Genomic DNA, 15,567 nt, shown 5'->3' on the forward strand with positions numbered 1-15,567 from the left:
GCTCAGTTTCACTACGTCCTTTTGGTGTTCCTTCGGACGTGTACCAAATTTCCTCCAAGTTTCACCTATATTTGAATGCTGACAAATTTTGCATGGAATTTGATATACAACTCATGTTTTGTCTAAAATATTAGTGTTGTATTTGGGGTGCACCAGTAACTGTCTGAGGGTTTCAGTGGTCACATCGAGGTACTGAAATGGTGTTTCCTCATCACCCGTGCGAACGCCTCAGACGACCCCTTCACGTAGGGCATAGTGACCCATGCAGCCTTTGCTTTTGGATTGGCTCTCATTACTTTTCTTCTGTCTCGGTTTTCTATTTTCAGTCTTTTCTTTTACCGCTCTTTTCACCATTTTTATTGACCAATTGGTAGCCACAACGGTTGAGTGAGTCTCTTCCCTGTGTTTATCGTCCTGCTCTGTGATGGTGTTGTTGCATCTGTCGGGGAGTGTGCGTACGACTCCAAGCTTTTGATGTAGTGGATGGTGGTATTTGAAAGTAAAATATGTATCAGTGTGTGTCGGTTTGCAGTACACTAAAAGTTTGATAGTGCCATTTTCTTTGTGGGCGATGAGCGTGTCTAAGAATGGTGTGGTTCCGTCCTTTTCCTCTTCGTAGATACATTTAATGGAACTTATATAATTGTTGAAGAATTAGACAAGATACTCGTTATTATTACCTGCTATCGGAGGTCCAATTATGGTAGATATTCCGCTAGAAAAGGTCAATAATCCAAACGCGCTGGACAATCGTTCTAGTTCGAGGAACTCCAGCATGATTATTGTAGGAAGAGACAGACACATACCTGTCGGTATTGAAATTACAATATACATATGTCTATATCAGTATATTTCGTACCTATCAATATTGAAATCATAATATGCATATGTCGAAATCAGATATTTCGTACCTGTCAATATTGAAATTATAATACATATATATGTGCATATTAGTAGTTTTATGAAGGGTACTGCATGGTTAACAAAGAATGTGATTGTTTTTAATTTCAACGGACATTCTCTGAAGCTTAGCAGAACCATCTATGGATTTAATTATTAAAACAGACACCCATACGTATGATAGTTTATGATTATTTAGGATTGTGAGATGTGTAAGGTTGTCGCTGTTTTTGTAGAGAGGAGATTCATAATGTTGTTACAAGCGTTGTTGACAACAGGATATCTATCGTGGGTAAGCTCTTTCGGATATATACTCAATCTATTTTATATACATTCCTATCAATAATCACTCATTATATAACTTTTGTAAATGTCGATAGAAAATTGTTTATATAAATAGCTAAAACTTCATCCGAATTGTTTAAATCATGCTAATGGCAGTGCAATCAGACCAATATGAAAGGAGACATTACTCGAATGCATCACAAAAACAATATGTGTAATGTAATTATATTTTATTCAAATCAGCACTGCTTATATATATGAATTAGCTATATAATAATCATCGAGTGGTATATATGTCTACGACACAAACAAACTTTGAACCAATGAGAATTCTTTTTCTAACGTAATATGATTTGATAGGAGCTATATTTTTATGCTCATGTGCTTAATTTTTTCAGACAAGTACATTTTATAATTAGTAGACAATAACAGTTTATCATAAAGAAACAACAGAGGATCAGATAATTCTGATTCGGATGTCAGAGGAAATCGTTGGACGGTCAGCCACAGCTATCTAAGCGTGGCCGATGGGACCGGACCATGGCAGATAGAACCAGAAGAGATATGGTGTCCAGTTAGGTTATATGTTAAACGTCTTCACAACAGCCAAGTTCATAGGAAGACGTGTGCCTATGGAGACTCAATAAAATGAAAATGAAAGGTAAGAGATGATAAAACAAATACATATCCTAATTGTATCAATTAGGGCAGTAGATCACTTATGGTGTCTTCAATGTACTCTACTTTGAAAATACGCAGAACTCTAATGGTGCTTCAGGGGCCCTACATAAGTCGCGTCTTACGACATATAAAGGACACAGCAGGTCTGTTCTTTCTTTACAGTTATATCGAGGCATACTGTATCGTACAAGGTACAGCGCTTTATCTTTTCTAGGTTTTCTCAAAGTTTTAGGTTCGCGCATCCATAGTTAATAGTCCTAGCTAAATCTGTTAATTTTGGGTTCAACGGTTCGCGTTTTTTGAACTTCTTGTTATCTAAAGATAAAACATCGCTGATATATCTGAAACTAAAATTGAACTAAAGGACAAGGTCTTTCTTATCTTTCCAGATAAATATTGCTGATACTAATCAAATAATATTTCTCCCTCATCTTTTTATGTAAGATCCACGTGTCACAAACGAAACGTTCATGTGGGAAACGTGTTTATTTTTTACGTGACGTGACGTCATACAATTGTAATTGCATGACGTCACGTCAATAATGCTTTAACTTCACGTCAACCCTGAATTGAGCATGTAACGTTAACATTACATTTTGTATAGTACACAATGAGGGAACAGGAAAAGAGAAAAAGAATCGTTCACACCCTTGAAGGTGAGATAGGGGAATCTAAACCCTTAGGGAAAGAATCTTAAGCTGCTAAACACTCGACAAAGCCTCGTGTTTGACAACTTAAGAATCTTTCCCTCAGTAATGAATACATGTTTTTGGGGGGCGGGTTTGCTAAGGAAATCTGCCATCTTGGATCCAAGATAGCGCCTTAGCAACCCCATAAAATTACCCCCCACCCCCCTTACACATAACATCATCATGGTGCGTGTATTGCGTGTGACGTCACAGGGGAGCTAATTCCATCGGTAACGAAATTGATGACGTCACACTAATTTCGTATTACCGACGGAATTATCTCCCCCTGTTTTCCTATTGAAAACAGGGGGAGATAATTCCGTCGGTAACACGAAATTGATGACGTCACACGCAATACACACACCTTGATGATGTAGTGTGCAGGGGGTGTAGGTTTACGGGGTTGCTAAGGCGCCCTATTGGATCCAAGATGGCGATTTCCTTAGCAACTCCGCCCGCCATAAACATGTATTCATCATCTCAGGTTGATATTTCCCTATTTAACTCCCCAGGGGGTGATATATTCTATAGCATATGTAATCCAACATAGGTGTATTTAGTGGCCTTTACATGATGACGTCACAGTATGACATCACAATAAAATGCCCGTCAAAACGACGTTTCAGTGACTATGACGATATTGTCGTCGGCAATTGACAACTACCTCATGAACATATTCTACAACCTCGAGTAGAAAAACAAATCCCTAAAATACCTACACATGAAAGACTCTTTAAGTAGTAATACATTATATATGTACCTACCTAACGGAATTCCCAGAACTACGGAGTATATGACTAAAGAGCTGAAGTCATTGTAGTACGGCAGAAAGCATGTAGCCACACCCCCAATGATAAGAGTTACACTGTAAATAAGGATAGAGTCGGCCCAGGGATAGTCGGCAACCAGTCCGGCTATTACCATCGAAAGGGTGCTAGCGATGCCCAAAACAGATATCAGGAGGGCGCCGTCAGTCTCTGATAAACCTTTCTCCATGACCGAAGCTGGCAGGAAATTATACGGAACTTGAAAACCTGTTGAAATGTATAAATCATTTTACTTGTAAATGTTGAACCCTTTTAGAGCAAGGTATTGTAATTGAACAATTGGCCAAGGAAATGTAAATTGCAATATTCAGTGCGAGTATCAACTTTTTTAATGCAAAGTAATATTTTTATTAACGTTTTGAAGTTTAGCAACGAAAAGTAAAAGTGATATTAAATTCTGTCAAGAATACGTAGCATATTTCAACTTTTGACTGCAAATCAGTATACTTACCCATACAAAGGAGAGAACTAGACAGTAAGAACAAGTTAAAAGATGTATTAGTTAAAAGTGAAATGTCCAGCAGTTGTGCAAGTTTTTGAATATTTTCGATACATCGGGATTTCAACGATTTGAACCTCACATCTGTATCACTTGTATTTTCGGCATTACTCTTATCAATAACTGTTCCAATACCTCCCGTTGAAGATATCTCTCGCTCTTGTGTTGGGAGAGGTCTATAAGTTAAGGCAAATGGAACACAATTAAACACTATCCCTCCAACAATCCATATTGCTCCCTTCCAACCGTAGGTTACCAACAAATATTCGTAGACTGGGGCGAACACGAAACTCCCAACACCAGATCCACATGTGGCAATTCCTGTCGCAAGTGCTCGCCGTTTGTCGAAGTAGTAACTCACGATTACGACGGAAGGCGTGTACACAAGTCCGACTCCAATACCTGACGTCAGTAATATAAGTATTACATGTTAGTTAAGCTGTCGTAAATATACACAAATGAACGAACAAGAAACATGTTTTAGGGTCAGGAGAGAATTTCTTTTACAAAACAAGCAGTGTTCCTCTTTCGTGCTTATTTTTAAAAGTAAAGGTTTCTTGTTTTTTGTGTGCTTTTGTTCGGTATGTTCACATCTTTGTCAGCGTTGGTCTATGGGTATCTAGCTAGCCTAAGTAGTATAAAATGGTTTCTACATTTTAACTGAAGATTCCAAAGTCTACCATAATAAGAATTGTTCACTACGTATAAGATCATTGGTGAGCTATACATTTATCTGTATTTGACACATTACGACAGGATCATTGATCGTGCGGGGAGGGGTGGTGGAGGGGGGCCTTAAGATTTAGATTTTGCCGCTGTCTTATTATTACAGTTGTGTGACCGGACATTGCACCAAAAATAGCTTGCGCAAACCGTGCATACATCGTTCAAACACTGTTCAAAATCGTTCGCCCCGTTGTGCGTTTCTCTCCGCACAACTGTGCGATTTGGTATCATTTGTATATCAAAATTACGGAATGACAAAAATACGGAAGGCTCGTATGCGATAATGTACACTGTGTATATACTCGTTATCTGTAATTTCTCATCACAATAATCAAGATTATACAATTTCCCAATGCGTGTTACACAGTATTACAGCGACCGTTAGGCTGTCAAGAATGGGTTTGGCTCCAAGGTAACAGAACAGGTAAATAACAATTTGATGAGTGTCCGGAGTTTTACATGACCAGTGCCTGACCCACAGAGCTGATATGCGATACCGTATGACCGTAATGAATAGTATTTGTTATTTTACGGACTTAGATAATCTAATCTAATTCCGTGGTTATTTGCATTCGCTTGCCTATAGCTCCCCTTTACCTGGATTTTCACATCCCCAGCCTTACCCGACGAGTTACTTAAGTGCCCCAGGCGGGGGGAAACTACGGTCCAGGTACATGTACAAAGTGGTTATGTTTACCTGTATACGGGATTGTGTTGTAATTTTCCATGTGTCGATTAAGTTTGTTTAAAAACACCGACAACACAATTTCTAAATATAAGAATGTATAGACAGAAAGATAAGTTTATAGATGTATCTAGAATATAGAAACATACGTAAAAATCAAGTTTATATGTTTAAACACGAAACCGTACAAATTGTTAATGCATTCCTCAATTTACACCAACCACGATTGTTATCGCACAACGTTCATCCATCGTGCGCACAAATGTGCGCAAGCAATGCACGTCCAGCTTTTTATCGTTCGCCCATCGTGCACACACCGTTCACACACCGTGCACACATCGTGCGCACACCGCACATCGTGTAACGTTGTGCGATCCCACAACTGTATATTTCATTTCCTTTGCCATGGGTTGGACAGATGCTTTGACGATTTTTTATATTTTAATAAAAAGGTTAATGTTGTTCTTCATCATATAAGTTTATTAAATGTGTAGGATGAAATACGTGGTGTTCATACTTTACCCCAGTAGTAAACGTACCTGCTACGACACCATAGTTCATACTTTACCCCAGTAGTAAACGTACCTGCTACGACACCATAGTTCATACTTTACCCCAGTAGTAAACGTACCTGCTACGACACCATAGAGCAGAATCATGACATCAAGATTTGGGGAGAAGGTGGAGAGGAACAATCCCACACTGTATACTACTCCTCCACTTATCGCCACACGTCGACAGTCAAACCTGTTTATCAACGCTCCTGATACTGGGCCTATGATGTCAATAAAACGTCAGATGCAACCTTATTCGTTCCAACCCCAACACACACACACACCACTAATGAGTATTTTTTCTCACTAAGTATGGAAGATAATGATGTGTGAGCAGTTTACGTAGCATTTACATAATTGAAAACAGGTCAAGAAGCCAATAAGCATCATAGACTAAAACATATTCAACAAACCCACACCAATATCTTTATGTTTGCTTTCGTTAAGTTTCTTCTTGCTTTTGTGTCGAAAATTTCAAAAAGTTTGAAAACCAAAGCGATTGTACGCAAAAAATCAAGATTTTAATTAAACACGGGGTTGGGATCAGTTGACAAAACAAAACAAAAATAAGAAACGCATATAGATAATATATTAAATGAACAGTTTGAGTATGAGTGAAAAGTAATGCAATAAACATATATTATAGTGTACCTGTGCATAATGCTACACCGATAATAACGGAATTAAGAAGCTGAGTCTTTGCACTGCCGTCATCAAACGTAGCTTTGATGTCCTTGTAGAAAATCCCAAACGTAAAGCTGACACTATCGAGGAGACAGTTGTGCATGAAGGATGAGAGGACCACAAGCCAACCAAATCCGCCATCTATAGCTTTAGGTATTTTATCCCTGTTCGCTTGATTCTCTGATACGTCATTTTCGCCGTTGTTGACTACTTTCATTGTAGTGGACTGTATCTAAAACGATTTATCACTAGAAAGTAATTGTTTCTGAAAAAAATCAGAGTTTGACGAAGCAAATAGGGGTGCCCATTTATGGCTCCACAAGATCATATTGGATAACACTTATTTTTTTGCAGAAGTCAAGAGTAAGGTAATCTTTAAATGGAGTTTTCTATTTAGATTCAATCAGTCCCTGCATTGGCAAATGAGAGACCAAAGTTTGATTTAGATCTCTCGGGGCAACAAAATAATATTTTTGGCATTATATCACTTTTCTTCCAGATATATTGCAGCATATCACATGGAGACTTACAATAATCGAAATATGAGGTTTGATTGATGAAAACAAAACAGCAAGATAACCATATTTAATCAACCCCCTTTGTTGGTGAAGGATCGCAAGATAACATTCTAGCGACATTTTTATTCAATTGACCAGAGTACAGAAGTGCCAACCACTTATATGAATGTGAATTACTTTTTATGACAGGACTATGCGTCATCAAAATGGCCGTGACTATATAATAACTAATTACACAACTTTAGGGGATTTTGTTGAACCTATAAATAATGTCACCTGGTATTGTATGCTCAAATGTTGAGAATTAAACCATAATTAATTTTGTAAAAATGTATAAATAAAGTTTGGTATACCCGTCTACTTAAACGAGCTAAGATGTAATATAATCCTTTTGTCAATCCTCTGTCGGTTGGTGTATAAAGCGTTTAAAGCGAGGTACTTGTTTCTATTTCAAAACGTTTTAATTTCCTGTGTCGTGAAATGCATTTGATGTAATACTATACCTGCATGATTTACCAATTTATAGACCTTGTCAAAACTGTTACCTGTGAAACGGTACGCACGTTTCAGAAAGAGTTGATCAAAAAGATCAATGTTACTAGTGACAGAGGAAGTATATCAGTATGTCAATACATTGACGCGTATGACACGAAAGCCTGTAAAAGTTTTAAATGTTAATTTCGTACTACAATGCTAAACACTATTATATTAGACGTGATTATGGGACAACGCGTCAATTGCATCTCTGTCAACGTAGTGACGTACAAATTAATAAAACTTTCTGCAATATCATAGATTGGTATCTGCTATTCCACGCTTTTTAAGAAAACATATTTTCCTGAAGGAAAGAGTTTCCAAGGCTAATATACCACTCCTACTTGATATAGTCTTGAAGAGTAAATAAAAAAGCTCTAAAAATCTTATAATTATATCATCTCTCCAGTGACAATGCCTACTGGACCACGACAATGGAATCAGGAGTATGATATAGATAAAGAAATATGGACAAAAATATTTTAATTACCTTTTGTAGTCACGAAAATTCAAAATTGCAATGGTTCCAAGTTAGAAAAATACACCATATTTAGGTGGCAAACACTTTTTTTAAGTCAACTTAACTCAAAGTCCTTTATGTCCATTGTGTAATATTGAGCTTGAAATAATAGTGCATTGTTTACGAAATGTAAAAAGGTACAGGCATTACTTCAGAGTTTTAAATCTATATATATATACTTCTTATTCCTTTTGCATATAACAAGGAAACTTTCCCTTTTGGAATAATACCACAACCCTCGAGCTATGTTGACAACGAAATTTCTATTCTTACAAAGTATTTTATATTTCATTTACAAGACTAGATGTCTCAGTTACTCTTTGGATTTGAATGCACTTATTAATCAAAGATACTTTCCTTGTTCAAAAGAATATAAATAACAATAAAACTGACCACATTCAAAGGGAATTTGAACTTAACTGGAGGAAATGGAAAAACTTTTATAAGAATTATAGTTGTCTAATTATGAATACTTTTTTACAGTTGTTATTATCGCCAAGACCTTGACATCGCCAGATTAGCTCGTTGCATTGGATATTTAATTAGTTATCTACATGAAACAATATCTCTTAAATCCTCTCTCCTCCTTCTGCTCCCTGTTCTCCCCACCTTTGGATGTGGAATGTGTGGCGTGAGAGTGAAGTAGCTACGATATAGTGTTGTAAATATGCCATTAAAAGATGTAAGCACCTGCGTTCATCTGATGAAAGTATGATGAATAAGGAGCTGAAGAAGAAGATGATAGTGTTGAATGACGGTGGTAATGATAATTATACATTATGGATAAGTATGCTGAATTTATTGTTTATAAGGAGCAGGATGGTTATGACAATATGTTGTTGTTTTGATGATGTGATACATTACTGTTGATGATAATGACGACGATAATGCAAGGTGATGGTGTATGGCGATGATTATGCTAATGGCAGTATATTGTTGAAAAGATCAAACTGACAAAGAATTTATGAAGATGGTACGATAGTGGGCGCCAAGATCCCTTTGGGATCTCTTGTCTAGATGATTGTTTCACCATATGGCCAGCTGACTTGTGTGTATATGATTTTATTAGTGGCCTTAATTCTTTGTGTTTCATCTGGAACTGAACCACCTGATGTTTTCGACACAAATGTAAAAAGGAGCAGAGAGCATGAGCGTTGGTGTAAAGTTATGTATTCAGAACATCATAGAAAACCCATACAATGTGTTGCAATTACACCTTGTCTATGGATAATTTCATGATTTATCATATCATAGAAACAAATACCACATAAAAGCGACAAAGCATACAATGCCGTTGTGAATAATCACATTATTAACTAACCAAATAACTAAATGTGACTTAAGTCATAAATGTGACTGACTAGATGTGACTAAACATGTGATTCGTTACACATGTGACACAGTGTAACACATGTGAAGACGGGTGACCATATGTAACAACATGTGACCACATGTAACCACATGTAACCACATGTGACCAAGCATGACCACATGTTACCAAGAGTAACCACAAGTGACAAAATAGAAACACGTGACAACGGTTAATAGCATATGACAAAATATGACCACTGTTGACGACATGTGTCAAAATATGACCACATGTGACAAGGCTTGACAACATGTGACAAAATATGACCACATGTGACAAGGCGTGACAAAGTATTACTATCATAATGAAAGGTGACTATCGCTATGTGACCAAATACTGTCACACCGATAACCGATTACTGTCACGTATTGTAATTTAACAACTCCAACATACAGATCACAGCTTCGGAATGATATACATTTAACTATGGAGTAGACGATTTTCTTGCTCTTGACTGGGTAGAACCGGTCTAGGATTGAAACATTTGTCTTAGTCTTACTACACTTTTAAAAATAACGGTTTTACGGGCGTTTATTCTTTTATTCACAACTAATTTATGCAAACATTAAATGCAAACCTTCCACATACTGGTTTTCCGCTTTTGTGTTTCTCTGGACACAAGTATTTAAAATAAACATGATCAAGAGAATATCATCAAGTGTTTACGCAAAATGATGTGATATAATTACAATGAAATGATTTTTGTTTTAATTTATTCGTAAGAACCATTTGTATAAATGATATCGTTAAATATACACTTAGATAAGGTTTACGAAATAGGAATTGTATTCTAAACAAAACGTCACACACACGCACAAAAACAAAAACATTTTATGTATGAGTCATTATCAAAATATGGCCAATTTTGAGTCCATGTAGCAAGAGATGAATCAGTATGACCAAATATCATATGTGTTCATCTTAAGCATATTTATTTTAAACAATTACACTTTCACAACAGAAATAATATGAAAAATAACAAATAAATATTATGTTTATGGCAAGAAAGAGAATTTTTCGGACCAAATATGGAAAAAAAAGTTGCTGTCCATAGTCGTATCAACACTTCGCCGTCGCCATCTTAAATTTTTGCAGAGCCTAAGCGGCCCCGAAAATTAAAAACCGGTAAAATTCAAACACGCAAAATTATCATTATAGAAAATCAATACAAAAAGGCAGGCTATATCGACGGTTCCTAAAACCAGCCGATCTGTTACTCTCTTGGTAAATAGTTTGAAAACACTGATAATCTAAATAAAAAATCTAGAAATGGTACGTACAGGTACACATGTACGTGAATCACAGGGGTTTGTTATAAATGTCTTAAATATGCATGTCATACTGATATGGGCTACAGCAGATGTATGTGCTGTGACCGATATATATACTGGACCAGTATAAGTATAGCAGTGTGTATTTTAAACGTTTTAAAACGAATCACTCTGCGTGAATCTGACATGGTTGAGGTGTCATTTCATTAACATCTCATTTCCATATGAATTATTTGACGCATCTGATACACAAACTCAAGAAACTACTGATTTTGAAAAATCTTTTATTTATTCACAATCTCTAACTAGGTCGAGTCTCCAGTACAATAAAATATGTTACTATGATTGTTGTATAATGTATTTATTCATCGTTCTTATATGCTATGCATATACCACCACGGAATTAGATTGCTGTCCGTGGTAAAATATAACATACTTTTTGAATCTTAAACTACTACAAGGACAATTTGCATATTGGGGAAAAGGGCTTCGTATAAGTTGTTTATTAAAATCCGATTGTTAATTAAAATAGGTAATGAAATATTTTTGAATATTTTAAAAAATATTTTAATGTAACACATGTGCTGGACACACTAATAGTAATAGGATGGGTACATATACCATACATAATAGATTAATATTATATAGTATATATACACATCATATATGTTATAATAGATTAATATTATATAGTATATATACACATCATATAGGTTATAATAGATTAATATTATATAGTATATATACACATCATATAGGTTATAATAGATTAATGTTATATAGTATATATACACATCATATAGGTATAATAGATAAAATTTATGTAGTATATATACACATTATATATGTTATAATAGATTAATATTATATAGTATATATACACATCATATATGTTATAATAGATTAATATTATATGGTATATATACACATCATATATGTTATAATAGATTAATATTATATAGTATATACACACATCATATAGGTTATAATAGATTAATATTATATAGTATATATACACATCATATATGTTATAATAGATTAATATTATATAGTATATATACACATCATATATGTTATAATAGATTAATATTATATAGTATATTTACACATCATATATGTTTTCAGCATTTGTGTAATGTACAGGTATATATAATATAAATATACAGGTACATTTGGTATGTATACGATATATTTATACATAAAGGTGATAATACATTGTGTTTATGCCAAGAAGGAATACAAATGTAATTTAAGGCATTCTTATATTAAAAGACTGCCTTTTGGGATGAAGGGTCCATTCATTCTGTCATTGGTTCATCAGTCACTGTGATAAAAATGTTAAACTCAAAAACTTTATATGTATCATGATCCTACTGCACGCAACTGCTGGGATCAATTGTCTGTATGAAAGAGTTTTAAATTATTCATTGCACAAACTGTTAATGAGCACATGCCTGTGTAAAATTACAGTTGGCACATTGTGCTATTTAAGACAACTAAAGATTTTCAAGTTTTGATTTCATACTTAACTGTTTCCTATGATTTTTTTGATTTTTTTTTGGGGGGGGGGGGGGATTGGATAAACACAAATATTTACAATTGCCTGACAATAAAATCAAAAGCCAAACAAGTTTTCATATTCTAAAGTATGAAGTATGAATTGCCACTTACGCTTTACCACCACTTACAATGTAGATGACATCTGTCTCATCGCTACTGGGACATGCATATTTAATATGTATCAACCTGTCCCTAGGTGCAAAAAGGTAAATTAAAAAATCTCTCACACAGACATATCAATCTCATTATAATGCCCTTTCAAATTTGCTAACTTGCTTATCACCAATAATTTTCAAAATCTCCTTTTCCTGCTTTTCCAAAATATTCTTTATTAGCATCCATTGTTATATGATCAAACCCCTTTATGATACAACAATGTGTTGGACAAATGGTAATATAACGATGTTTTATTCAATATGTTTTACCTGGAGGAATATGCACCTCTCCATTTACACACTTTTATCGTATTAAGGTAAATAGTCAACACTTGATGCTTTATCTCCAACTTAGAAGAGTTCTAATGTAAATTATTCAGCTCTAAAGTTGAAATAACTTGCCAATTTTCAAAAGCAAGGAAGCAGAACCAAAGAAATATATATATATATATATAATTACTATGATTTCCTTTATTATAAAAAACAGTTAAAACACTGCTGGGATTCAATTGTGGGTTTTTCTTAATAAAAATCTAAGCTTATTTTACTGTGTAATCAATCAAGATTTTGTTTTAGCTAACACTTTCTGAAACTTTGAAAATAAATACGAACTGCTTTAACTGCCTAATGGGATCCGCAATTTTTGGAGGCGGTCTGTATACAGCAGAAAGTGGGTGGGACTCTTTATCTTGATCTACATTGTAATGATTGAACTCTTGTTTAAAGGAGAACCAGTTTAGCCCTATAATTTGGGCACTAGTACCAACTACATGTGTATTCAGTGTGATACAATGGTTCCCTTTGTTGTTCGGGAAACATGACTTTGGTGTATTTACAATTGTCCATCAATCAAGACCATACTTATTTGATTATGCTAATATTTTGACCTACTAGTTGTACTTATAGACTTTGGGACCAATAGTGTACAAACCAAATTTTAAAGAAAATGCCATAGAAAAGTTCTATTCCTATGACAGTAACAAAATATGGTACAAGCTTGCACACTTCTATTTATACGGACACTCTCATATTTATAGACAGGCTTGACTATGACGTACAAATACTTTGCGGACAATATACATAATATACACATATTTGTATCATACATTTTAATCACTCAATGTGATACAGGCCTGTATACAGGCCGCCTCCAAAAGTTGCGGACCCCGTTAGGGAGTTAAAGCAGCTCGAATTTAGTTCCAAAGTTTCAGAGAGTGTTAGCAAAAAAGAACATAAATTGTTCATTTATGTTGGTATTTTTTTTTACAAGTTCATGACTAATTATCAATATTACGTTTACTGTTATCACAAGTTGAGAACGATAACATCGGTGAAGTCAATGGATATTATATAGAATTATGTACAATTAGTTTTTCCAAAAATGAAAAATGCAAGTGAAGCAGCGTACATGCTTTACAATACCACATCTTCACTTTTACCAGCGATACTTATATTTGTTAAGCACACTAAAATAATACCAATTCTGACAACTCTCACTTTTAACACTCCTGTCCTTCAGATTGTGGACATTTTCACCTTCTTCGAGGAGACCTTTATATACAGGACAGAAAAATGGAAATTGTGGAGACACTGTTCTCTCCTTTTTTTGTTGTGATTGGGTAAACAATTTTGGTACAATATACAATTTGAAAAAATATCAAGTTTTTTCAATATGACACTATAAAAGTCAGCATCAAAGTATATTCTCTGTACAAAAATTCTATTCACAGTATATACAAAAAGTCACAAGTTTTACCAGTTTTTGCTAACTGTCCCTACACTTTGGCATAATACATACTGTAGACTAAGTTTGTAATGACAAATTTTCTTTAGTTATCAGGTACATTAGTACTGAGCACTTGCAAAAATCTGAACATTTGTCACATTTGAAAACAAGTCGGCTTTTGATTTCAGCTAAACCATCACCACAACACGAACACGAGACCAACAAGTCAGGTTAAGCTGCTAGGAAGCTGCTAAGAAAGGATTTATTTTACCAATAATCAAGCCGATATTTTAACATCATGGTGTTGGTATTTGTGTAATTTTGCAAACACTTGTTATGCTTTTGGTTCTGGTTCAAGACCATATTTTAAAGTCTACATTTCTCAACAATAAGTCTGTATTATAGCCTATGAGTTTCGAAACGAATGATGAACATTCTGTATTGGGGTTGAGTTTGTCTTTGTGTAAACAGAATATAAATTAGATGCTGTGATGCGACTTTTCCTTAAGAAAGGCTTCGTGTTCTAATGTAATATTGTGGCAATATAAACGTATGTGTGTAAATTATTATTGCGTTTAATATGATTTAGGGAAAGCTATGTGGTAAACCTTATCTGTTGAGATATGATAAAACATGATACTTGTAAAAAAACACAAATGAAGTAACACTTTGGTCATAAATGGAACCAATAACCCGGCATAGCATTCATGTTGAGAGAGCTGTTCGCAGAATAAGGACTTATTGTTTTGGACTTGATTCTTAACTAGTGTTTTTGAATCAGTAAATAACGTATGGAATGTATGCTGTTTACTAACTCTGTGGCAAAGTCCAGTTTTTAAATCCAAACAGTACTAAGTAGGTGATAATGAAAGCAGATTTTAGAATACATACCTGTTAAATAAATACTGATCCTAGTAGCACAAGGAGTTGATTCCAAATTAACGTTGGGTATTGGTGAACCCTTTCCACACTTCACAATTTTTTGGTGCTGTTTAGTAAGTTTCAGTCAGCTGCATCAATAGTCACATATACTTGTGAACTTTGTGTATGATTTAAAGTACAAAAATCTTTATCTAAAATTGAAGCTGTCTAATTATATATGGGGTTAATTAGATGGCAACACGTGATTGACAGAACAAGATACGAACATCTGGCATACCGTAAAACGTTGTAAGTCCCTTACGCAGATGGAATAAACTTGTAAACTAGTAAATGTAGGAAGGGTAATACTAAATATTTTTTGGGAGAGGGGCATGGGTAATAATGTACTGGTTATTTATTATAAACATTTAACTAATAGTTTTTCCTTAATACTTCCAACACATAATTATATAGCTTGGTGGTGTTTTTTTTAAAATTATTATTTGATACATATTGGCACTCA

At 34.7% G+C, this 15,567-nt stretch overlaps 1 protein-coding gene across 1 annotated transcript; it reads right to left on the minus strand.

Annotated features, from left to right (window-relative positions):
- Window positions 1-228: 228 nt before the first annotated feature.
- LOC110452767 (monocarboxylate transporter 9-like) lies at window positions 229-6,747 on the minus strand. The gene is made up of 4 exons (XM_021501443.1): window positions 6,498-6,747; window positions 5,924-6,067; window positions 3,320-3,589; window positions 229-611 (listed from the first exon to the last, which is right to left on the minus strand). Exons 1-4 carry the CDS (start codon window positions 6,745-6,747, stop codon window positions 229-231), a joined length of 1,047 nt encoding a protein of 348 aa, XP_021357118.1.
- Window positions 6,748-15,567: the final 8,820 nt, after the last annotated feature.

This window comes from Mizuhopecten yessoensis, unplaced genomic scaffold (genome assembly GCF_002113885.1).
Source record: "Mizuhopecten yessoensis strain PY_sf001 unplaced genomic scaffold, ASM211388v2 scaffold6863, whole genome shotgun sequence".
Taxonomy (NCBI): domain Eukaryota; kingdom Metazoa; phylum Mollusca; class Bivalvia; order Pectinida; family Pectinidae; genus Mizuhopecten; species Mizuhopecten yessoensis.

Excerpts from the sequence above, each read along its gene's own strand:
- LOC110452767 (XM_021501443.1), bottom strand. The coding sequence starts at position 6,747 with ATGAAAGTAGTCAACAACGGCGAAAATGACGTATCAGAGAATCAAGCG. Across the intron at positions 6,068-6,497 it reads CGGTGTAGCATTATGCACAG|GCCCAGTATCAGGAGCGTTG; the intron begins GTACACTATAAT and ends TTGACATCATAG. Across the intron at positions 612-3,319 it reads AGTTCTGGGAATTCCGTTAG|AGGAAAAGGACGGAACCACA; the intron begins GTAGGTACATAT and ends GTATCTACGAAG.